Source organism: Lampetra fluviatilis, chromosome 5 (assembly GCF_964198595.1).
Source record: "Lampetra fluviatilis chromosome 5, kcLamFluv1.1, whole genome shotgun sequence".
NCBI lineage: Eukaryota > Metazoa > Chordata > Hyperoartia > Petromyzontiformes > Petromyzontidae > Lampetra > Lampetra fluviatilis.
Window position 1 is genome coordinate 9007718 of NC_136279.1, and position 25303 is coordinate 9033020.

At 48.3% G+C, this 25303-nt stretch overlaps 2 protein-coding genes and 1 non-coding gene across 4 annotated transcripts; all 3 read right to left on the minus strand.

Moving 5' to 3' along the window:
• Nucleotides 1-74: 74 nt before the first annotated feature.
• LOC144932515 (calcium uptake protein 3, mitochondrial-like) lies at nucleotides 75-14711 on the minus strand. The gene is made up of 12 exons (XM_078856679.1): nucleotides 14488-14711; nucleotides 12172-12301; nucleotides 11637-11668; nucleotides 11318-11396; nucleotides 10911-10958; nucleotides 8354-8436; nucleotides 5172-5243; nucleotides 4164-4258; nucleotides 3492-3663; nucleotides 2855-2963; nucleotides 2214-2371; nucleotides 75-1198 (listed from the first exon to the last, which is right to left on the minus strand). The coding sequence occupies exons 1-12, from the start codon at nucleotides 14680-14682 to the stop codon at nucleotides 1133-1135; spliced, it is 1239 nt and encodes a 412-aa protein (XP_078712805.1). The 5' UTR covers nucleotides 14683-14711; the 3' UTR covers nucleotides 75-1132.
• Nucleotides 14712-15190: 479 nt separating this feature from the next.
• On the minus strand, nucleotides 15191-25040 carry LOC144932516 (polyprenol dehydrogenase-like). 2 transcript variants are annotated; one of them, XR_013636915.1, is made up of 8 exons: nucleotides 24471-25040; nucleotides 22902-23009; nucleotides 20773-20841; nucleotides 19741-19842; nucleotides 19082-19277; nucleotides 18135-18333; nucleotides 17370-17659; nucleotides 15416-15431 (listed from the first exon to the last, which is right to left on the minus strand). XR_013636915.1 is itself a non-coding variant. In XM_078856681.1 (7 exons), exons 1-7 carry the CDS (start codon nucleotides 24586-24588, stop codon nucleotides 17480-17482), a joined length of 972 nt encoding a protein of 323 aa, XP_078712807.1. In that variant the 5' UTR covers nucleotides 24589-25040; the 3' UTR covers nucleotides 15191-17479. The 2 variants fall into 2 exon arrangements, 1 of the variants encoding a protein (XP_078712807.1); XM_078856681.1 differs by having other exon boundaries at nucleotides 15191-17659.
• TRNAV-AAC (transfer RNA valine (anticodon AAC)) lies at nucleotides 25013-25085 on the minus strand. Its single transcript has one exon. It is a non-coding gene; the product is annotated as a tRNA-Val (tRNA).
• Between the last annotated feature and the right edge of the window lie 218 nt (nucleotides 25086-25303).

The following is a 25303-nucleotide window of genomic DNA, read 5'->3' on the forward strand; positions in this document are numbered from 1 at the left end:
CCATGCTTGTACTTTGAGCCGGTGGTAAAACCTGTTACTTTATGGGAGAAATTAACACGACAACAAAATCGGTTTCCAAATAACTTTATTGAGTAGCAAGGAACCACGAGCATACGAAAACAAAGTCCAGCAAAACTGGCGTGGTATCACAATCCTGTCTTCACTTCCTGTCAGAATGTCACGGCCCTCGCATGTATTGAAGCATATCCTTTAAATCACATTTTCCATGCGCTCACTACGGGTTAATGTTACTATAAAAAGTGAATCCAATTTCACGTCGCTAAAATTGAATGGAACTCGTTTTAAAAAACCTCTGGAAATTAACAGAGGTCACTTGAACAAAGAAAACGAATTGAATGGAAGTCTGAATAGATGTCCATAGTGAATGCAAGTTGCTTTATCAGACATCCGTGAAAGTGAATGTGGGTTGATTTAGCTAAAATATCTACAGGTAAGTGAATGGAAGTCTCTTCGTATGAAAGTGAGCTACAGTATTTTAACAAATCTCGATGAAAGTTAATCATGTGTTTTTTTTTTACTCGACACTTTAAAATGTAGCTGGGTGGCTGAGAGGTCGGAGTACAGAGCCAGCCCCACTGGGATCCTGGGTTTGAATCCAGGTAGCAGCCTCTTCATTAAACCGGGTTCTCAAGTAGCGATTTTGATGGTCGTAGCCTGGTCACCAAATTACTATCAAAGTTTCAAGTTTATTGTATTCAACCAGATGAAAATTAAAAAAAGAACAGGGTAGTCTAATTTGAAAGTGTGACTGGGGCATTAGTCATTAAGTGGTTCTCACTTGACTTTGCCTAATTTCCAACTGAGAAATATATATTTGAATGCCATGCGACGAACATTCCTCTGGCGCGTCCTGATGTATGAATAAAAAATAGATCACTTGAAGGGATCCACGAAGTCTTCTGTGATAGCTGCTTTTTGTGGGCCCGTTCTCCAACACCGCGTGATGCGCTCTTTTGTAAAGTGTAAATTGTACATTTATTCAGCTTATGACAAGATGCCAACATAACATTGACAGCGAATGATATATGGAGTTGGTAATATAGAGTAATCCTCCACTGCTGGTCATGTGGGTCTCGTCCTCTTCTGGGGGATGTGGACGGCCCATTCCATCTCAGCGGCTCAACTCGCGACGCACGCATGTGCGGTAGTCGTCCTTCTTTGGGCTCGTCCTGTGGTCCTATCAACGGCAGAGAGACAGAGAAGTCCAACTCCAGAAGTCTGACTGGAAGGGGGGCCCCCCTGCTCACTCAGGGGTCATGGCATGGAGCAGAACTGTTGCCCCTCCTGGGTTAAAAATCAGATTTTAAGTTTAGCGTGATATTATTTGCTTCATCATTATACATCGTTTTATTTGATTGCTTTTGTTTATTTTCGTTGACCCGGGGTTACTCTTGCAAATGGGACGACACTGGTCTCGTGCATTCTCACGTAGTTAAACAAATACATTTGGTCACCAATGACTGCACAAAAATCCCCAGCGTGTAAAATCCCAGCTGTGAGGATGAAGCATTCTCAATTTGACTGCTATACGATGAACATTGGTCTGTGACAGGCACGTGGGAGAGTGCAGCACCCCCAAGTGTGTGAAGAAAAAAAAGTTACTTTAAGGGTTCTCAGAAGTAGTTCTGTGATATCACCTTTCTGGAGCCATTTTCTACCACGGCAGAATGGACTGCTCACTTTTAGAGTTCCAAATGGAATTCTTAATCTCATGTCACGATGCCGAAAGTATGTTTGGGAAAAAAGAACTCGCTTGGGTCACCCGAGGGCAGAGGTCGCAACCGGGTACCCGATACCCGTACCCTACCCGATACCCGGCTACCCGTACCCGACCGGGTACGGTTACCCGTTTGCGACCCTGGTGCGGCCGGGTATGGGTACGGGTAGGCCGTGAGTCACTGGTGAGTAACTGTTTGTCACTCATTTCCCAACGTCTTGTCTCTTCTCACAATTCAAGTTCCTAGAATCAACCCACCCGCGCCTGCAACATGGCTTCATCCCAGAGGTCGCAATCAGGTACCCGATACTCGTACCCTACCCGTACCCGGCCGGGTACGGGTAGGGTACAGGTACGGCCGGGTACGGGTACCCGTTTGTGACCCTGGTGCGGCCGGGTACGGGTAAGGAATCAAAACCCGTTTGCGACCTCTGCCCGAGGGAGAGTGTGAGTGTGATCTGCACGGCGAGCTTACCCGAGCGCCACGACGCAGACGGTCCCTCATGACGCCCAGGAACTCCGTGTGGCTCAAGCGGCCATCGCCGTCCTCGTCGAAGAGGTGGAAGACGGTGCAGACGAGGTGCGGCGACAGGTGCAGCCCCGTGGCCACGCGCACGGCGCGGCGGAACTCGTCTGCACAAGGCCACGCACAGGGGCTCGGTGCGGTGGAGGTTGTGTACAGCGTGGTGTGCGGTGTCATAAACCAGTGCGGTGTAAAGTGTGCTAAAGGTGTGTCGCTCGTAGGTTCGCTGTGGGGAGGTGTAGCCATGCATGGCCTGTATTGTGTATATTTTTTCCCCAGTGGTTTCACTGTGAAGCGATGTAGCTATGTGGGATGATTCAGTGTTGTGTGCTCATGTTGTGGTGCTGCGGTGTAACTCACAACGGTCTGGTTTCGTGGGTGCCTGCGTGTGTGTGTGTGCATGTATTCTCAAATGTCGCCGTGTGTGACTACCGCATTTTCTGGCCCAATAGGACAGCTGGCACTAGTGTGCCCATGTTTCCTGGTGAGTCTGCCTACAAATGACCCTTCCAGACTTGCACGTTTGTTCACATGCATCCCCTTCCCTCCGTCTCTCCGTGTGTCCCGTGTGTGTCCCCCCCCCCCCGCGTTACCCTGTCCGATGGCCAAGCCTGCTCGCGTGTACATCTGCACAGCAATAGAGAAGTCCTCCAGGTTGTTTAGGAATTGGAAGAACGAGTGGAACTCCTCAAACGAGATGCCCTGGGGACACAAGGGCAGAGAGACCCACAAACACAAAAATCCACCTTGTAGCCTTAACAGACTGTTGGGGAAAAAGTGCTGTTGGCGAACACCTATGAAGACTGGCACGGCGCACGAGGGGGTGGGTGGCCAGTGCCACACTTAGCCACCCTTTGTCTCCCTGGTGGCAATGATTACACACCGCACCAGGTACTCATTTGAGGATGAGTCGACTTAGACAGACACACAAAGACACATGCACATAATACATACACACGGACAAACAATCATACATATAGACATCGGCAGCATCAACTAGCGGGCTAAATGGACAGCTCCGGGTTAAATCTTAAATTGCGGTTGCGGAGTGTGGGTGCAGGGCGCTGAGATCAGGAGGTCAGGGACGGGGGATTGGGGTGGGAGGTTAAGCGTGAAGCATCAGGAATGTGAGATTTCAGGAACAAAGGGTTGGTGTGGAGAGGGAGTTGCAGGTGAGAGTTCGGGGGCCGAGTGCTTCGGGGTCGAGTGAGAGGCCCGGCGGGCAGTTACCTGTCCGGCGGGCACGCGCGCAGCGAGATTCTCGGTGATGGCTGCGGCGTCACGCACGTCCGTGTAGCGCAGGAGGACGCGCGCGAACGCGCCCTCCGAGATGACGTGGCGCCCGTGCGCGCACGCCTGGAACTCGCGCCACACCACCTCCTCCTGCAGCGCCGTCGTGAACCTGCGGGAGGAGAGCGTCGTCGTAGCCGTTCAACGTCGCAGCGTCGGCAAAACGACGATGGTTTGATCGCAGATGCATCGATGCGTCGACTCGCTCCGATTCTCGCAATACACGCTTTTGAACTACGGGCATGCGAATCGGTTATTGGCAACGTGCGCGTGTATTGTAATCGGGAAAGTGTGCCCTGAGAGTGGATAAAGATGCCAAATGACGGGACTTCAGAAGTGGTCCTGAGACATCAGCTATGGCATAGGGCGGTGCACTGCTCGCAGCAAGTTCTGAACGAAATTTGATTCTGTCCATCCCATGGCATGACGACGATGGCACTAATGAAGAACAAGTTGTAAATATAAAAATGCAAAATACATGATACAACCACCTCTTACCAAGCCCGTCCATCGCCAACAATTAACCACCAGCATCAGTAACTATACGACCTCCCCCCAGACCACCAACGCTATGACCAACTTTTCGCCCATTACTTCCACCACCATCCCCACCTGTAGAAGTCCTGGTAGTCCAGCTCTTTGTCTCCGTTCCTGCCGAACAGGTGGACCAGCAGGGTGGTGTCCCCGCGCCTCTTTACACTCGCCGCCTGCCACCGGCACCGACAAAGAGAGAGGCACAATGACGGTGAGTTCGCTTCACGGGTGTCCCCTGCCACCAGCAGGACCTCGCGAAGTAGCCACCACCAAGTCACCCTAGTCCCAGTTGAGACAGCAAACGTCGACTTTTGCCAGCGGCGGCTCGTGGCTCCAGTTTGGGGAAGCTGCAAATTCCAATCTCGGGTTTTCGAGTTTCAGGTGCCAAGTATAATGGGATATTTGATCATGGGAATACAGGGGGCTATGTGTGGTGATCGTGATGCACCAGTGCTGGGCTCGGAACCAGCCGGGTTCTCCTGGGAGGCTGCATGCATCTGTCAGCTGAAGAAAAACGCTGCTGATTAATTCCCCTGCATGCTGCACCCTGAACACCCAAGACGGAGCCTGAAGCTTTACCCAAACTGGGGCCAAATGTTGAGCTGGCACCACTGAGACCCGGTTTCAAATCTAGGTTTCAAGCCACCTGTAATTAAACCAGGTTCTCAAAGACTTTCAGTTGATGCTTTCAGCATGGACACCAATAACTGCGCAAAAATTACGTCAAGTTTTGATTCTTCAACGCTGAGAATTTAAATCAGTATTACACATCATGCCGTCGGGAAAGTGTTGCCCCCTACTGTGGGCATTTGTAAAGGATCTGAGAGCTTTCTGTGTGATATCCATTTTCTTGGGTTGTTCTCCAACAAAATAGGCTGCTCTGCTCTCAAAGAGTTCCCAATTAGATTTTTTTTTATAGTCACACGACACGACACCGACAGCACAATCGGGAAAAATCGTGGACAAACGTGATTTGCAGCAAAACGAAAAACAATGCTTGCAAGTGTCACCCAACCACAGCGTCTGCGTGCAGCCACGGAGGACTGACGGGGCACGTGCCCGCTGGCTGGGCGGTCAAACCTTTACCGGCATCGTGGCACACTCCTCCGCGCCGGCCTCTGCCCTCCGCTCGTTGCGACCATTAAAGATCTCCTGCATCTGCATTCAAACGCACACACAGTCTGTGTCAACAGGCGCGAGACAAAGATCCCCCCGTATAGCCTTAGCAGACTGTTGGGGCAAGTGCTGTTCGCGAGCACCTATGAAGCCCAGCACGGCACGCGACGGGGTGGGTGGCCAGCACCACGCCCGGCCGCCTTTGTCTCCCTCGTGGCGATATTTACACACCGCACCAGATACTGTACTCATTCGAGGCTGAGTCGACCCAGGGGAGGCCCAGGACCGGTTGAAATAATCGTCACTGGTGTTGGCCATGAGCAGGGATCGAACTCGGGTTGTATAGGTTCGGAGCGCAACGCGCTAACCGTTACGCTACCGCTCCCCACACGCACGCACATTCAGAGACACACACAATGCTTTGAGATCCACACACAAACATCACCCACACATACACATGCAGAGACGCATGCAAAATGGCATAAAGGTGCTTACACATGCATGCGGACAGATACTTTTTGCAGACCCGTAAACAATTGCCGAAAGACACGCAAACGCATGCACACAGACACATGCTCATACAGACACAAGCAGTCACACGCAGTAGGACACACACATATCGACACACAGACATTGCCAATATGCAAATAAAACACATCCTTATATAGACACAAACACACACGCAGATGCGTACAAATGCACATACAGATGCAGACATGCATGCACAGACACATGCATGAAGACATCGAGATGTCATACAGTCACACGCAGACACACAGACACATGCATACACGCACGCACGCATGACCCCGTTCAGTTACGTGAGAGGTCGCAGGTTGGAGGCTGCAGGCTGAGTTCAGGTTAAGTGACCGTGACCCTTGCTGGTGGTGGTGTTCACTCGTTGAATGCAGGAGGGCACAGGTGTTGTCAGTGAGTATGAGTGAGCTCAAAGGTCATGAACGGAATGTCGCAGGTCAGGTCAACAAGGCTCTTGTGAGAAGGTGAAATTTGCAATCTGCAAATGACTGCCTAAAACATACCTGTCAACCCGTTATCAGTGCCCTACCTTATTACAGGCCAATTCAGACCTAATTGGTGACCCCGTGCCCTTATACATTTCAACGTTCATTCTACGAAGTCCCATCACAAGGGAGAAACACAAACAAAGAGACACACTTTTTTTGGCCATATTGAAACGTCTGTACGCCGTACGGATGTGAAAACTTAATTTCCCTGTACAATAAAACGTGCATATCATATGGGTTGACAGGTATGCTAAAACGTTCATAGAGATCTGTTCATAAAATAACCATTATCCAGGTGGCTGTTCTCTTACAGGAAGGGTTGCCCTGCTCTGTGAGAGTTCCAAATGATTCCTTCATCTCATGACGTGGCACAGATAGCTCAATCGGGATAAAATCTGGATAAACTACACATAAAAAAAAATGCTTGACATGCAATAAACCTATGGCTACAGGTAGGAACTCCATGAATTACCCAATGCTGCAGTAGACCGCTAAGAAAGTGAACGGCAGTCGTTTTACGGGCAGATCTCTGCGAATAGTTTTGCTGTGGTCTGCGTTCTCGACTAACGATCGAAAAGGCATGATTTAAAATACTGGTCGAGGGTCGAGAATCAGCCCATCGCAGACCTTGGGTCAATTATAATTGCAATTATATCAGTATGGCCAGCTGAAAGGACAATTACATTTTGACTGCAATTCATTACAAGTGGCAAGTAAATGACCCGCGGTCTGACCCATCGTTCGTCCCGGGCTAGCACAATGAGCAAATCAACAGTGGCCGTCGTTTAGATTGACTCGTCCTGGCGTGAGAATGTGGAATTCCCAACGAGGAAGTGCCATCAATGGGAGATGAAGCACTGCCCATCTTCATTACAGAGCTGGACAGTTCCACGATTAGAGATGCAAATTTCATTCGTATAACCATACAGTGGCTCTTTACTTGGGCAGAATCTGTGAACCAAACGAGGACAGTAATTCAGATGGAAATAATTTGAAATGCCGCGGTGTCGGATGTATGTCAATGATTTAGTTACGTGTTTGTCCCAAACCGCTGACTCGGTCGGTACACAAGCATATGTAAATACTGTATAAAAACCTCGAGATGATTACCTTCACAACGATGCCCCACGTGTTTTATTATTATGGTAATTTAGACATTCCCAATGCTGCGTTGTGGAACTGCCCAAATGTAAACAGGAAAAGTGAAAAAGAGACGCGTGGCATCACTGGGAAAATTCACCGTTAGGCGCCACGGTACCATCCCGAACCCTAACCACACTCACTGACCAGACCCTAACACGAGCCACTGGGAGGTTAACGGTGCATGGATTCAGAGATCGATATCGATGATTAAGCTCACGAATTACGCATCTTGTCGTGTATGTAAAAATCTGTTTTACAATTTTTGTATGTTTTATGTAATGGGTTCACACCACCCCCAACAGCCACTCGACGCGCTAACATTTACCGCAGTCCTAAGTGCAATGGATTATTGAATCGAATCGCCATCCTGCATCATGACAATCAAATTGCCGATGATGGAATGGGTGCAATCGACACACCACTAACTACACGAGCCAATCAGACCCTAGCCCCTACCTAAAGAGTTAACCAGACTCTTAACTATAACCCTACCACGGACCCGACCCCAACTCATAGCTACCACCTCTGCTGCTTGACCCAGTCTAGGTGTTTAACTATTAAAATATCCTTCAATATTCAATTGCCATGAATCGGAGTCATAATCACATTGAGTTTTGCCTTGTGCGTAATGCCTGATTTGTGTTGTCTCATTCGTGCCCATTTAACTCCTTCTACTTTCTAATTTTCCACTGTCCTCAGTTGGTACAACCAAGGAAATATTTGCACAAGGAATTACATAAACGGAAAATAACCGATCCTCACATCCACGATTTGATGCGTGTGTCACGAGAGCAAGAATTAACATTGATCGCTGAATCGATACGTGTCTGACTCAGATTCGTTTTAACTTTTCGTTCACTTTTAACTTTAACTGCTGCTGTTCAGTGCCTTGGTGACCGATATTGGGTGAGGGGCGTCGAGGGGAGAAAGGTCAAGGAAGTAGAGGTCAGGAATGAGAAGTAAAAGGGTCACAGGTCGGGCTACCATGAGGAACTCGGTCTTGTCGATGTGCTGGTTTCCATCCGCGTCCAGCATGTTGAAAGCGATCTGAAACCCGGCCAGGGGCTCTAGCATGGAGACATCGAGGCACATGGAGACACCGAGACACGTGGGGACACATGGGGACACGGCGACACATGGGGACACACAGACATGTGTAGACACAGAGACGCACGGACGCACAGAGAGCTTGTTGGGACATATGGGGACACACACAGACCTGGGGACACAAGGACACGTGGGGAGACCAATATACAAGTAGACACAGAGACATGTGGGAGACAGACACGAGACACGTGGGGATGTGCGGAACATGTGGATGACACGTGGGAGGAAATGGGGACAGACACACAGATATACACTCGCACGTAGAGACATAGAGACGTTGCAGAGACAACGAGCAAATGGACACAGACACGAAACACGGACGCACCAACGGAAGCACACAAGTACGTACACGCATTAACAGGTACACACATATACAAGTACACACATACAGTAAAACCACGGCTAGGCAGACTTTGTATTTCTATAATTAATTCAGCTCAGCTTTCGGGGATGAGATAATTGCTTTTGTTTCTTTCAATTTAAAGCTTTCGTGACTGCAGGGATTCATCTTCTTGGTTCTTTCGGTAAAGTCACGTAGAAGGGAAATAATAAAATAAAAAACCATAATAAAATAAAAATTCTCACGTTTCAGAGCTGTCGGACGCTGTCTCTCCGACAGCTCTGTTTCTTCACCTGAGGACGGCTGCTTGTGTTGCGGCCGAAACGTCGTGAGAATTATTTTAATTTTTTATTTTTATAATTTTATTATTTCCCTTCTACGTGACTTTACCGAAAGAACCAAGAAGATGTTTTTGTTTCGTAATATTTTATATTAATTTTAATTGTTTTAGCAGCTGGCCGGAACACGAATCCCCACCCATCCGTCCGACTAGCCGGGGCTTTATTGTCTACAAACACATTGAACAAGTACACAGATATACAAGTATAAACATTTACCAAGTGCACGCATGTATAAGTGCCCACGTACACACATACAAGTACACACACATACAACTACCCTCATAATTACATATACAAGTAAACACATATACGGGTACACACACATACAAGTACTTGCAAGAAGGGGACATTTAACCATACTTCACCACACTCATCAGTGTTGGATGAAGGTTGGGGGGTTCTGGGACCGGATCAGATATCACTCACCACTAATGTTAGCAGTGGCTAGGAATCAAACTCACGTCGCCGGTTTCATAGTGCAACGTGCTATCCACTGCACCACCGTTTCACCCCTAGACACGTATACAAGTACGCACACACAAGTACATATGTGTAGTGGCATCGCCGGATGTCACTGCACGCCACTGTGTGAAGCCATCCTGGGAGAGGCCGGTTGCGCAATGTTCATATCGCAGACATCGCCGCGCGTGGCTGCAGTGCTGGCCCTAGCGGGGCACGGCCAACACTGCGGGGCAGTGGTGGGTGGCACTGCGCTCTGTGTGTCGTGCCAGCCCCTGGAGGATAGGGGGCGACAGTGCCAGGGACGGTACGGGGTTCAGAGGGGGCCATCGCACTCCGGATGAACCCGGAGGGCTGGTGACCGGAGGTACCGACTCAGGGACCCCGAAAAAAGGGGGCTGGGGGGACCACGTGTCCAGGGGCAGGTCCTTCTCGAGGCTTCGAGGTGGGCGTGGCCAGGGGCGGAGCGAGCCCCGGGACGGGGGAAAGAAGTGGGAGCCCTGAGCGGCACGGGTGGTTGTCGTCCGAATGAAGATCTCCACGTCGTCGCCTGCGAGAGGAGCTCCAACTACGGGACCCGGGCCCGAGCTGGGATCCGGTCCGCTATAGCCACCCCGTGTGTTCAGAGTAGCTGGCCCGGAGGATAAACCTCCCTAGGTTACCTGGTGGAAGGGGAAAGTGACTCTGTTGTGTTGGGGCTATTGTTAAATAAACGTGTTGCCTCCAAGAAGAAGTCTCTGTCTCCATCTGTACCCACTACATATGTACCAGTACACGCATGCTAAAAACTATTTTCATGTTTCCAGGTAAACCCCACTGAGCTGTATAGCTCTTTTTCAGAAGAGACCTGGCCAAAAATGATAGCTCAATGAAGTGGCTTATCATGTGGAAATTTAAAGCAGCCAAATACTCTAAACGCATGTTTCTAAATGTGAAAGGAAAAACGGAGGACCCGGGGGAAAATCCATTTCTCAAGGTCGGGATCGAAACCACGACCTGCATACGAGATGAGGGAGTTAACATCTCTCCACCATGGCGCATTCTCGCCTTACATAAATACACACACATACAGGTACTCAAGAACATGTGCGCACACACACACAAAGGTACGAATGCGCACGCTCACTGAACGCAATGAGAACGGCCATTGCGAGTCTAGTAATGGACATGATGGGTCACACTGGCGCTGATGCTGATGAAGTTGATAAGGATCACGGCGATGGCGCTAATGAGCGTGATGAAGCTAACGAGGAGGGCCTGATGATGCTAATGAGGAGGTGACTGCGAGTCTCACTGGTCAGGATGCACAGCAGAAACAGGTAGTCCGAGTACGAGATGAGCCCTGTGGGGAGACAAGGGGAGCAGGGAAACAAGGGAGCAGGGAGACGAGGGGACAGGGAGATAAGGGGACAGGGAAGGGACCGGTGAACAGTGATTGGGAAATACAGAGACACAAAGTCAGTGGGCGATAAGGAGCGACAAGCAGCTGTCAATGTGAATATCAAACATTGTGTCCATCGCACAATTAAGACCTTGTGTGCTACCTAGAGCCGATGTGTTTGTATGTGTGTGAATTTTGTTTGCATATATGAATGTGTGTATGAGCATATGAGTGTACATGTGTATCGTGTGCATTTATAACTTTGTATCTATGAGTCTGTATCTGTGTGTGTACGTATGTACGTTCTGTGCACACTTTACCGTTTTGACCCATGGAATGGAAGAGCTGTGACCTCCTCTCATCCAGGGCTGGAGTCTTCGCCAGAATGGATTCAACTTCCTGTGCAAAGCCAGAGTGGGTGTGGGGGGGTCAACATTTACAGCGCCTTCGTCTGACTCTGCGAGGCTTCAGTCATCAACACTGACCCTGAACGAATACCCGAGAGCCCCTTCGCCTGGATCTATGTGGGCCTCAGGCATTGACACTTTATCCAACGAATCCTACGGGTGTGAGTGACTTAATCCGAGCACCGGGATTCAAGTCTGCCTCTCCGACCCTTCGTGCACGTGCTGACGTCACCTTTTCGGTGAGAATCCTCTTGGGAGCGTCGTCTGAGGGGAGAGGGGAAAAGGAGATGAAAGATGAAGGGTTAGCGGTGGCATCATTTCTGTTTAAGACAGTGGTGAGGTGTTCGGGTTAAGCGTTACAAATCACGCTTGGAGGTGAGTGGTGTTAAGGAGGCAGGATTCGGGGTTATGGGTTAGCGCCTTGTGCAAGAGGCTCTTGGTTACAGACAGGTGGCTATATGCTATATGTAACAAGACAGGACAGTGCTGCCATCGTCAACATCAGCATCATCATCGTCGTCGTCATGTTTATTTGTCATGCGAGTTTCACAACATAGGACTCTTTGCACAAACTTCAGGAACACGTTTTCAGACGTATGTCATTAGCCACCGATACAATTAAAAAGATGCAACGCACAAACACGACAAGTTATTGTTGATACACACCGAGGCTGTGTGCCGATCTGTCCAGAGTGTGAGGCAGCATGAATGAGAAGCAAGTTGGGGGGGGGGGGTGGGGGAGGTGAAAAACGATGGAAGGTGCGCACCGCGGGGAGAGTTGCGAGTGACGGAATCGACGAAGTCACTCGGGGTCATGTAGGGTCGGCCCTGGAAGCGAAGCGACGCGAACGAAGAAAATCGCAGTTCCCGGGGGCCGGGGGCACGGGGATGGTGCCGCTGAGTGAAACAAACACAGAGACAAAGATCCCCCTGTAGTTAATAGACTGTTGGGGCAAGTGGTGTTAGCGGGAACCTATGAAGGCCGGGTTTTGTTTCGGGTGCTCCGGTTTCATCCGACAACTAAGCATTCATTGACCGATAACACCTTCAAATATAGAGGACAACACAAAACGTGTACAATTGTTAACGCCTACTCACCACCTGGCTACCTTCCCACTTCGTCTGTGGTTCCTCCACATGTCTCCGAGTCGTTCTATCCCTTCGAGAGTGAGTGAATACTGTGTGCAGCGCGGCACATGCTGACATTATTACATTTTATTATTATCGACACAAACACATTGAGAGGCCGCTCATGACCAGCCATTCGACCCCCATAAATGAAACACGCGGGGCCAAGGCTTTCAGCACCAGGGACAGCGCCCGCGGCCTCATTCTCACACGCGTGCAGCAACAACGCCACCTCGTTCATCCATCAACAAAAGAGCGAGTGACAGTCGTTTAAGCAGACAGCCCCCCCGACAGATTCACTTTTCACACAAGACAAAGCTCCCTCGTATAGCCGGTAGCAGACTGTTGGGGCAAGTGCTGCTAGGGAGCATGTATGCGGGCCGGCACGGCACACGAGGGGTTTGGTGGCCAACACCACGCCCGACCGCCTTTGTCTACCAAGTGGCGGAGTTTACACAGCCTACCAGGTACTCATTTGAGGTTGAGTCGACCTAGAGGAGGCCCAGGACGGGTTCAGATAATCGTCACTGATGTTAGCCGTGAGCGTGAATTGAACTCGGGTCGCCGGGTTCGTAGAGCAGCGCGCTAAAAGCTACACTACCGCTGCCCACTATTGAAACCAAAATACCCAGCACACACACACACACGTGCACGACTCAATACAGCCAACAGGCCTGCCGCATTCATCCATCAAACAGACTGAGCGTCCTCAATTTAACCAGAGGGCCCCCGACAGATACACATTCGCCACATAATACACACCACACCCCCCCTCACACGACACAAATACACACCGCACACATAAACCACTTCCCACCACACATACACCTCAGTACTCTACACACAAGACAATACACCATACACCACACTGAAAACACACCACAAGTCAACATACACACCAAATATCCCCGTATAGCCTTTCAGACGGTGGGAGCAAGTACTATTGACGAGCACCTATTAAGGCCAGCACGGCGCACAATGGGTTGTTTCCAGACCCACAATCAGCCGCCTTTGTTTGTCCAGTAATGCTTACCAAGCACCACACCAGGTACAACAGTCAATGCGAAGCTGTCTGTCCTGGTGTGCTGCGTAATCCACGCGAAATTTGGCTGAACGTCTCGGGTGCAGAGCCATTCATGAACGACTCGAGGCTCGGTGGATTGACGTTTCGTGGGTAAAAGCTCATCGTCATTACCGCGTGGTTATTACCGTGTAAACACTGCCCGTATAACAACATACAAGGATGCAATGTCCAGATCCACAAATACGAAGGACAGACATCACAGCGATCCCACTCCGCTGCTCCTGAGCAGGCGGCTCTCTGGCTCAACCACCTCGAACGTGAAATTGCAGTTGTTGCTCTGCATCTCCATACGCCAAACGCAAGAAGAAGAAGACTGTGAATATTGTTTTACAGAACCGAAGCTACAGCAATAAACTTGCAAGCCACAGAGCAAATGCGTTCGTGTGGGAGGTGGCCACGCGCCTCTGTTGACACACACAGCGACGTCCCAAATGACGTGGCCACTCATGTGTGGCACACTGACACAATTCGGCTTCTCGCCCGCGAACGCGTTCCGTGCCCTTAATTAATACACCGGCCGCGAATCCTTCTCGGGGTTTCGCAAACCTCGGTCAAGGACCAAGAGATGATCAGGATGATGACGACGACGACGGCGGCGGCTATGATGACTGACTGAAGCTGCTCGGCAAAGACGAGACGTGGAAGCGCCGCACCGCCGCACAAAACGCGACCACAACCCCCTCGATCCATCAACTGCACGTACACCAAAAACCGTTCATTTGTCACACAAGCGATAAACTGGACGTTTTATGGCCACGAGCTCAGCTGAGTTTTGCGTCCAGTCCGGCGGCGCTACGAGAATCCATTCTCAAGTTATCGCTTCCCGAATGCGACTGCCCCTAACGTTTGACCGGTGATGGGAAGACCGCACCTGCGTGTGCGCGCGCGCTTCTTTGACCCCCGTGGCCGCGACCCCGAGAGCGAGAGCAGCGAAGGCGATGCGGGGTGTCCGCGGGACCCGGGGCAGGGGCCTCGAGGGGACGCGGGGACCTTTGAGGCCACGCGGACGCAGGACCCTGGCGACAAAGGCGGCGGCATCGAAGGCAGCGCGTATCGCTGACGCCATGGCTGTTAACTGGCGGAGTGCCTGGACCTATGCTTACATGCACTAAGGATTGTGATGCTAGTGAGCGGCGTGATGCGTATCCAAGCTAGGAAATATAGTGTTTTGGCGGTGTTGCTTATCCGTTTTGGGAAATATAACGTGTCTTTGTCAATGTATACTTATCCGCACTACGAATTGCGGAGCTTGGTCCAAAGTACTTATATTCGTATTAAGCAATGTTTTGTATCATGTGTTTTGACAAGAGGTAATGCAAGAGGTATGGTACTTGAATAGATGCAGTATTGTATAGACCAAGACTTGTAAGCAAAACATGTACTCAAAGTTATAAAATATAAGATTGATTTGATATTGTACAAACGTTTCATTAATCATAATACGTTTAAGCAGACATGAAAAGCCGTTTAACCTACGCAGTTGCATAAAAAACAATCTTCAAACCCTTACAATTGCAAGAAAACAAACACGAGTCGTGGCTTTGCATTTAAAACGTTAGGCTAGACCGGTCGATTCTCATCGATACTGGTAAAAAAAAAAAAGCACACACAGGCACCGTCAATTTCAGATATAATACATCAGGCAATGTTCGTTTCAAATTCAAGTAGCTGCTGAATGAGGTTTTATTTCAATCAGACCACTTTCGCCACAGATACTCGATGCGAGTGGTCGATATCCCGGTGAAGTAAAAGACGAGTGAATTGTCCCCGACGTATCCCTTGCTGAAGAGACGATGTACCTCAAAGGGCCCTCACCTGGGTACATAAAGGCAGTTAAAATGACAAGAGTACTTATTATTCCAGAGGTGGGAAATCTTTTTCTTATAGTGGACTAAATAGGACTCTATATATATCTATGAAGAGCCACACATTAGTTGACATTTAACTTTGACCATGGAAGGACTGTATTGACTGAGCAGGTGACTGAACGCGCATAAAATTGGAAAGTTTCAAAGGTCCAATATATTCCTCTCCAGTACCCAATTAGTGCACCTAAGATGCTTGCAGTGAGGAATATAATTTCCAGGTGGTTTCTGAGAGGTAGGCCTCGTTTGGCCGCGGGTCATGTGACGTTAAGTTACGGGTCGTATCCGGCCCGTGACCCCCTGACTCAAACCAATATCAGAGCCACTGAATCGGCACAAATGAGTCCCCGCTTTTAAACGCTGGATCTGGCTGTCTCTTCGATGGTTTATAATGACTCAGAAATATCAAGTTGGCACCAGTGATTATACCCGGATCTTAAGTGGTGAGATGATGTTTTCAGCCTGGTTACCAATGACTGCACAAAAACATCTCAACGCATTACTGGATATTTGTCATTTACTCGGCACACACGGCTAACATAATTGGCGAATGTTTCAACAAGCCCTGGGTTCCCCGCTTCTATAACCTGCATGGTGAGGTATGATCAAACAACCCCATAACCAACATATTTATCAATACATCGTATGATCAACACATAGCAAACCATAATTTACAAAGAAAGTGCATGGTCTTGTGTTGAATGAAAAAGGCCGACAAAAGTGAATCCACAAGTAGGTCTGATATCATCACATGAGGCTGCACTGCTGATTTGATGCTTTGTTTGCAGGCAATATTTTGGAATGATGTCTTCAGCTTCTGACATAACCATAACTGTGATGAAAGAACAATTGGCATTTAAATCAAGTTAAATCAAAGTGTCTCCAAGCTCATTCAGGAATAGGGGTCGTGCTGATCTCATTTAATGGCTCTGAGAAAGTGATGAGAACTCAGAATGCCACAATAGGGGTCAGATTATCCACAGAATAATTACTCTTTACTTGCCTCAAAGTGGTACTCATTTCACTGATCCTGGAAGAACAATGATGGGGCTCAATCGACTCCCAATCAGAATTCATACTCATTACCTTGCCCTTGTTTGAACATATACTCTTTTGACTTTGAACAATGACCAAAGCACAACAATAAAGTAATGATAATACTTCACTTGTAATGTCAAATATACCATTTTATTACAGTGCTATGAGGGTCTGGTTGGGGTCTGTCCGGATCTCTCCCCAAAAACACTCGTAAAGCCGTCCAGCCTCAGGAGCTCTAAGGGCACTGCCACCCCTCGGAAACGAAAAACCACCAACCCCTGTAACAAACCCATTCATATTTTCCACAACATAAACACGACAATTAAAAAAAACATCCACTTGCTCGCATCACCCTGAACGTCACCAAACCACGTGAATCCCGATCGGGTCTGATGCAGGACCCCTGAGGTAAATTCAAGGGCAGCGTGCAGCCTCAAACTCCTGGGCACTGATACAGTTTACTGTTTTTTGTTGAACAACCCTAGTGAGTTGTGTCAGGTATAGGATCAGTCTTGACAGCCGCTATCTTGTAGCTGTCCCGGACGGTCCGATATACGCACACAGGCTCATGCAGCAATAATCAGAGAATTCAACAACAAGGCTCCCAGCTGTGACGATGCCACAGCGGACCTGCAACCCAGAGGCTGCCGATTACGTTCCACCTCCCGGTGCGGCTATTTGAAACAATGGAAATCCGGATGGACCTCAACCAAACCCTCACAAATGGCGAGCCAAGCTGGAGGGTGGGGGAGGGGCCCTTCATCTCCAGAGCACAATTCCACCCGCCATCAGGACAGGGTGGGAGCAGAACTCCTTAGTGTGAGGGTTTAGCGGCTCATACAACATTTACTTAATTTGCTTGTAGAGCTTTGGGTAATAAGTGATCACAGATCCATTATTTTTATAAAGTAATTTCCGCGTCATCGCGAGGTCGCTGTTTCTCCGCTTGTGGTCCAAGTGTCACCAGCGGTGGCCGGAGAGGAGGCAGCAAGTTTCCCAAAGGCATGTGCGCAGCGCCACATCTTCCACGGCCTGTGCAGGCTCAATCTGGTGGCCATTTTCCAGGTAGGCCCAAGGGCGGCCTTTCAGTTCGGGGGCAGTGGCAGCATACGTGACACCGGCTGCCGCCTGGCGGGTGGACTGGGATGTGTAGGAACACAAGGGGCAAGTCGAGACACATAAAGAGACAGATGACGTAGGGACACATGTGCATATTTAACTTGCTAACCCACCCCTACTGGACATGTGTGAAAAAAAGTTGCATAACTCATTGGATTCCTCCAGTCTAAATAAAGATTGATTCTGATGCTGATATGGGGAAAGGGAGACAGAGAACACATTTCAACATGCAGAATGGGAGATCGAAAAATATGTGTATATGCAAGTAGATGATATAATAGACTGATATTAAAGTTTTGTTGATATTGGATTACTTTTACAAGTGTTACTGTGTCCCCCACGTTCAAGGCAGTCAGACAAACAGACTGAGCTAATGCACAGATGCTTTCAACCTTAGCTGGAACGTGTGAAAAACCAAACAGCACATAAGTGTTAATGCCCAGCCAGCAATATAAATGCACACAATGGATGGGTTAGGAGTGTGAAGGGACGTTACCCGGAAGAGGAATCGGCCCGTGAGCCACTGGCCCATCCTGAAAAAGGCACCCGCGTGGCGGTAAAGTTCGGAGTCCACGACCCCAGGGTCCACGGCGACACTGGTGACATGGCCGCCCCCCTGTTCATGCAGCTGGCGCGACCATAGCGTGAGCGCCAACTTGGAGCGGGCATAGGCAGCGTATGAGGAATAGCGTTCGCTGTGGGAGGATGGAGGAGGCACAGAGCGGCACAAATACATGCACAGAGACCAATGAATGAACACACGTGCACACAAGTGCTTCTGCATGAGTATCGTCATCACCAGCAGCCAGAGATATCCCATGCTCCATGAAGGCCTACTCCAGCCACCGACACCTCTGCCGATCTCGTAATGCAACAATTAATCTATTTCTTGCACAAGTGCTGATTTCATCTCTTCATCTCTGCACTGGATGTACACTCAGGTGTGTTCCCTGCTTGGGCTTCGACTTCGTCGTTAGTCTCGACCACTGACTATCATCCCATCAATAATGTGTCTATAATTTGTGTAGGTTCTGTAAGGCACGTGTTCCTCTTTTTGCCTCTCAAGTCTAATTCCAAGCACGCAACTCTGCACTTTCTTTACGCACTTTCCATTTTCTTTGTCAATGTCCATATTACTGATCCATGTTTTACAAGGTAATATACACTGATTAAAAACGTTCCTCTTTAGATATATTAGCATGTTTCCTTTCATTATACATTTTCATTTTACAAAAGTACTCCATCCTGCTGTCGATCTCCTTTGAATTTCATCGTTTCTATCCCAGTCTACCTTTATATAATTTCTCTTTGTATAAATATTATGCTGTATTTTTCAAGTGCGTCCCTCCAATAGACATCTCCGAGTCCAACTTGTTGTAAGTGACTTTTCATACGGACCAATTATTACTGTGTTGCAGTGGTAGTTGCTGCTGTCAAGCCGACCTGCAGTTAATGTCGTGGAAGAGGAGTCGCCCAGCGCGATGCGTGGCCGACGAGACGCAGACGACGCGCAAGGGGGTCGGGCCCTCGGAGGCGCCAGTTAGAAGCGCCGTCAGCAAAAATGGCCCCACACAGTTGACAGCGAGGTGCTCCTCTAGCGCGTCGGCGCTCAGCCGCAGTGGCACCAGCATCACACCCGCTGCTCACGCGCACGCACAGGTACAAAGGGACGGGGTAAGTGGGCGAGCAGGTGGACAAGGCTGTGTCCATTCCGGGGTGAGGACTTTTCTCTTTTTCTCTTCGACCAAATCACAAGGAATGTGCGTGTTATTCCCCTATACGTGGTAGGACTTCTCCGGGTACTTCAGTTTCATCTCACACAAAGTAAAATATGGCTTACAAAAGAAAAAGGCCAAACATCACAATGCGAGACACTCCTGAAAAGGGTCTTGAGACTCAGTGAGACTTTCTTGGGTAAAGGATATAAAACCAGATGTCAGACCACCATGAGAACACCTAATTTTGGAGGTTGGGTGATAACTATGCATGTTGTTGAATCTGGAAGGAGGAAGCATGTGCTGGATAAGTGTGGTAGCATCAGCAGAATTGGTAATGATGTCCGATTGATCATGAACTTTGCGAATGCGTGGACCCAGCCTCACCGTTGTTCACGAGGATGTGCAGGGGCAGCTTTCGCGATCGGAAGCGGTTCACGAAGTCTCGCACGGACGAGAGGGATCTCAGGTCCAGGTGCATGAAATCCACTGTCAGGAGGGAATGCATTCATTTTATATCAGGTGGTGCACATGTGCATGTGTATGTGTTTATCAATCACATAATGATGCATGATTGTTCTGTTTTATAAAAACAGATAACCTGAGTTTGATTCTCTGCCATGACTAACATCAGTGGGATATGATATTAGTACCGATCCTGGGCCTTGCTCTATTTACTAAGCTCTCAAAGAGTATCTGATGTGGTGCATAGAAAATCAGCATTGGGGAGACAAAGGCGGTCAAGGGTCATGCTGGCTACACCATCCCCTTGTGCATTGCTCCAGTCTTAATAGGTACACACCAACAGCACTTGCCCAAACAGTTTTGTGTGTGCGCAAATAATTTAGTAAGTACAAATGATATTATAAAAAACAAATACGAGTAGAAATTCACTTCATCTGTAAAGTGTAGCAATGGAAATTATTTACCAAGGAAAGCCTCATCCAAGTCACTAGATTGTATTTGAAGGAGGGTCCTGCATTCGAATGTTTGGCAACGCCATGGTAGAAAGCCGAAGTGCCCAGGGAAGGCTCACGCATACGAGGAGTAAAACTCAACCCTGTCATTGTTTGGCTACCTTGGAGCCCCTGTCTACAACATCTGGCAAGCCCAGTGTAGGTGGTCACTCATCTAATTACTAACAAGGCTCACACCTGCATGTCTTTCGAGATCCAAATAGAATGGAGGGTCAATTAGTGTGATGTAATGAATTAAGGTGATTTGGTGGTTGGTAATTTGGCTATTTGCCCAAGAACAGTGTTGGTTTTAGAGAGAGACTAGCTTCTGTCGTGGGAATGTGGATATTCCGCCACTGGCTGCTAAGTGCCACCGAGAGAAGCTGAGTACCACCACACAGGTAACGTGAGGTTTTGCGGTCGTGTAGGTGGCTTCCATAGGGTGGCGTGGGATGTTACGCACCCTCGTCATTCCCCGTGTCTGAACGCAGTGCTTGAGCAGCCTCGTTCCCTTCCTTCTCATTGTTGGACGCTGATGAACAGACAAAAACACAGGCAAGGACAAAGCAATTAAAACTCAATTAGGAATTGGACAAGTAAATAACTCCTTGACAAACTGAACGAAAATAAGATTATTAATACGCCATAAAATTTAGTGATCACCACAAAAAAGGACACATATATAAACAGTCTTGTGTATAGTATGTCAAAGTACTACATAATTGAATAGTGTAGAGGTCATATCCAGTATAAACTGCTGCTGGATAATTCCTAGCTCAGCTTCAAATTGTGGACTTCCCTTGGGGCTTTTCCACACTTTATTTAATTTTTCTTGCTCATTTGACCAATATTCACAGATGATGGATGTATCACTCTGTATCTGTAAATATGTATCTGTATTTATGTCAGCCAGTATGTCTGCATTGTGTGAATCTCTGTGTCTGCCTACTCATCTTTGTTATAAATACGTGAACAAGTCCGTCTGCATTTTTGATTTAAAATCCAGACCACGGCTAACATCAGTGGAAAGTGATATTAGGATCGGTTCTGCGTTTGCCGTTGGTCGACTCAGCCTTATGTGACCACCTAGTATGGTATGTACTCATTAGCACTGGGGAGACAAAGGCGGCTGTGCGTGGTGCTGGCGACACTACTCTCTCGGGAGTCGTTGCTGGCCTAAAATAGGTGCTTGCTAACAGCACTCCCCACAAAGAACTGTTGATAGGCTATACAGGGGATGTTTGTGTCTGTGTGTGCATCTAAGTTTATGTCCATCTGCATGTCTATGCGTCTTGTCGGTCTGTGTGTAACCCACGGTCGTACCAAGGATGACCCACGTGTTTGTGTCTGTGTGTAACCCACGGTCGTACCAAGGATGACCCACGTGTTTGTGTCTGTGTGTAACCCACGGTCGTACCAAGGATGACCCACGTGTTTGTGTCTGTGTGTAACCCACAGTCGTACCAAGGATTACCCACGTGTTTGTGTCTGTATGTAACCCACGGTCGTACCAAGGATGACCCACGTGTTTGTGTCTGTGTGTAACCCACGGTCGTACCAAGGATGACCCACGTGTTTGTGTCTGTGTGTAACCCACGGTCGTACCAAGGATGACCCACGTGTTTGTGGCTGTGTGTAACCCACGGTCGTACCAAGGATGACCCACGTGTTTGTGTCTGTGTGTAACCCACGGTCATACCAAGGATGACCCACGTGTTTGTGTCTGTGTGTAACCCATGGTCGTACCAAGGATGACCCACGTGTTTGTGTCTGTGTGTAACCCACGGTCGTACCAAGGATGACCCACGAGTTTGTGTATGTGTGTAACCCACGTTCGTACCAAGGATGACCCACGTGTTTGTGTCTGTGTGTAACCCACGTTCGTACCAAGGATGACCCACTTGTTTGTGTCTGTGTGTAACCCACGGTCGTACCAAGGATTACCCACGTGTTTGTGTCTGTGTGTAACCCACAGTCGTACCAAGGATTACCCACGTGTTTGTGTCTGTGTGTAACCCACGGTCGTACCAAGGATGACCCACGTGTTTGTGTCTGTGTGTAACCCACGGTCGTACCAAGGATGACCCACGTGTTTGTGTCTGTGTGTAACCCACGGTCGTACCAAGGATGACCCACGTGTTTGTGGCTGTGTGTAACCCACGGTCGTACCAAGGATGACCCACGTGTTTGTGGCTGTGTGTAACCCACGGTCATACCAAGGATGACCCACGTGTTTGTGTCTGTGTGTAACCCATGGTCGTACCAAGGATGACCCACGTGTTTGTGTCTGTGTGTAACCCACGGTCGTACCAAGGATGACCCACGTGTTTGTGTCTGTGTGTAACCCACAGTCGTACCAAGGATTACCCACGTGTTTGTGTCTGTGTGTAACCCACGGTCGTACCAAGGATGACCCACTTGTTTGTGTCTGTGTGTAACCCACGGTCGTACCAAGGATGACCCACGTGTTTGTGTCTGTGTGTAACCCACGGTCGTACCAAGGATTACCCACGTGTTTGTGTCTGTGTGTAACCCACGGTCGTACCAAGGATGACCCACGTGTTTGTGTCTGTGTGTAACCCACGGTCGTACCAAGGATGACGTGGGCTCCCAACTCAGCCAGTCGCCTCCCTGTCTCCAAACCGATTCCTCGTCCACCTCCCGTCACCACGGCAACACGCCCGGTCTGGCGGGGCAAAGCTGACAGCAGCAGGGTGCATGGGGGGTTACCAAAGTCAGTCCTTTATTGAACCGTGTGACAGAGCAATCCCATTTGTAATAGTCCAGGTTCAAGACCTCTCTTTTTTCCCCCCTCTATGACCGACTGCCTCCATTATTCGATAAAATATGCCTACTTTTTGTCTAAAAAGTCTTGAGATGTCCCCGCATTTAGACCCGGGGTCGGCAACCTGCGGCGCCGAAGCCACATGTGGCCCTTTGAGGAGTGCTTCGTGACGTTATTTATTAAGGACCGCCGTCTCGTATTCACTCACATGCATTGCGGCTCTTGAAAAATTGAGTTTTTTTACCGATTTTTTAAAATCTTCTTACATTGGTTGCCGACCCCTGATTTAGACGCAATATACATCCGCGTTCTACTGTAAATAGGGAGCCCTGTAGTTTGAAAAAAGCGTACCTTATATAACAATCCGACAGATCTCTTCTATTTAAATGTTCATACTCTATCTCCATGGGACTAGGGGTAATCCATGCAGGTCGTCTGACAACATCAGTCGGCCATTGAGATGGCAACACCTCCACGAGGAACATCTGAGATTATTCACTCATGTCCTTTCGTTAACCAGACAACACCTTTTAAATACAAAAGAAGTCTGTATTCTCTTTATGGTGAGCATCGGGTGGTATTAAAAGTCGTGGTGGAAATTCCACATTCCTGTGATTAGTATTTCCACAGGATGGCCGGTGTTTACTTTTCACAAAGTGGTTCTCTGTCAAAATGATGATAATCATGGTTTATTGATGGCGCTGCTGAAAACTATTATGCGAATGGTGCCAAACCAATGAATGATCCTGGCAGGCATTGTAACTCGCACAAAAAAAAGTGAGTTATATTATCGTGTTTAATTTAAGTCACCTATGACTATTATTTGGGTCTTTCGGTAAAGCCACGTGGCAGTCACGAAATCTTTAAGTCAAGATCACCTACGACTGTTAAATATAATTTGCAATTAACAAAATCAACAAAAATTCCCACAGTGCACGGATTATCATGCTCAGCCGTGGTCAATCCACTGCTGGATTAAGGCCTCTTCAAGATGCCCGTGGGGTCAGAAACACACAACACAGCAAAGTAATTACAAGCCTACCAGGCTAATGTTAGGTCAAAGTTAAAAATGAACCAACAACAAAAAAAACATTTTAAAATTAATCTTTCATCATAATACATCCGCAATGACATTGTAGCCGTGGCATTAAAACATGTATTAGGAAAAAAAACAATTATCCTCTACAACAATTGTATTAACATCGCTAGATTGGTAAATGGCTGATTGGGGAGGGCCTCTCTCCAGCAGTGGATTCACCACGGCCGATTGACCGAAGGCCCGAACGAAGCCACGGCCTCGCCTAGAATCCCTGCCCGTTTGGGGCGACCGTAGGCGGCCGGGGCTCGCGCCGCGGGAGGGGGATCCCCGTTCTCACCTCGGGGATCAAAGACCGGCGTGACTAGCTGCAGCAGCATCACTCTTATTCCGATGTAGTAAACGTGAAGCAAACATTTAAGCCTGTAAAAGGCCAGACTTATGTTAAATTTGCACATGATTACCGCTTATGATATTGTTTACGATGCACTTGCGTTCGGAACTTAAATGGTCATATCGCCCCCTAATGCCGTTCGTTGTTCCGAATTCGTATCTCAAAATGTAATTAATTTTACCCAATTAATCTGAGTGTACATTTCTCAGTTTTGCTCTGCCCCTCGTGTAACAATTGCCTGTTGTAATGTCGAGTTATAGAAAGCGTCTTCTTGGTTAAGGGCTCTCATAAAGTGCATCGCAAGCTGCGGTGAAAGGAATTTCCAAATCCTAGCATCGATAAGCAAAAGCAGGAAGCGCTCGATTAGCTCGATTATATTAACGTTTTAGATATTTTCGCGACGTTTTAAAAGCAAATGAACATTATACGATCAATAACAATAAAAAAATGTAGCTACATGAACGTTAATATATAAAAAATAAAAGCTATGTTTCCGCCCGGTTTCGAACCGGGGACCTTTCGCGTGTTAGGCGAACGTGATAACCACTACACTACGGAAACTTAGGTACCAACGTCGCCCGCAATAACCCTAACGAATGTTACACAATCCTCAATGTTTTAATTAAACGACGTTTCGGGGAATGGGCCTTCTTTATTGATGACACGTAGAGAGGCCGGAGAGATAGACTGGATACGATTTGGAGACTGTCCCTTTGAACACTTATGAGGCCTGATGAGAATTATATTTGAAACTTTACTGATTAAGTCTTTTTTTTTAA

Coding starts and splice junctions, on each gene's coding strand:
- LOC144932515 (XM_078856679.1), bottom strand. CDS start 14,682: ATGGCGTCAGCGATACGCGCTGCCTTCGATGCCGCCGCCTTTGTCGCC. Junction 11,669..12,171: donor CACTCGCAACTCTCCCCGCG/GTGCGCACCTTC, acceptor CTCTCCCCTCAG/ACGACGCTCCCAAGAGGATT. Junction 1,199..2,213: donor GTCTGCGTCGTGGCGCTCGG/GTAAGCTCGCCG, acceptor TGCCGTTGATAG/GACCACAGGACGAGCCCAAA.
- LOC144932516 (XM_078856681.1), bottom strand. CDS start 24,588: ATGTGCAAATTTAACATAAGTCTGGCCTTTTACAGGCTTAAATGTTTG. Junction 18,334..19,081: donor TTCCACGACATTAACTGCAG/GTCGGCTTGACA, acceptor ATCCTCCCACAG/CGAACGCTATTCCTCATACG. Junction 17,660..18,134: donor CGGGCCGATTCCTCTTCCGG/GTAACGTCCCTT, acceptor TACACATCCCAG/TCCACCCGCCAGGCGGCAGC.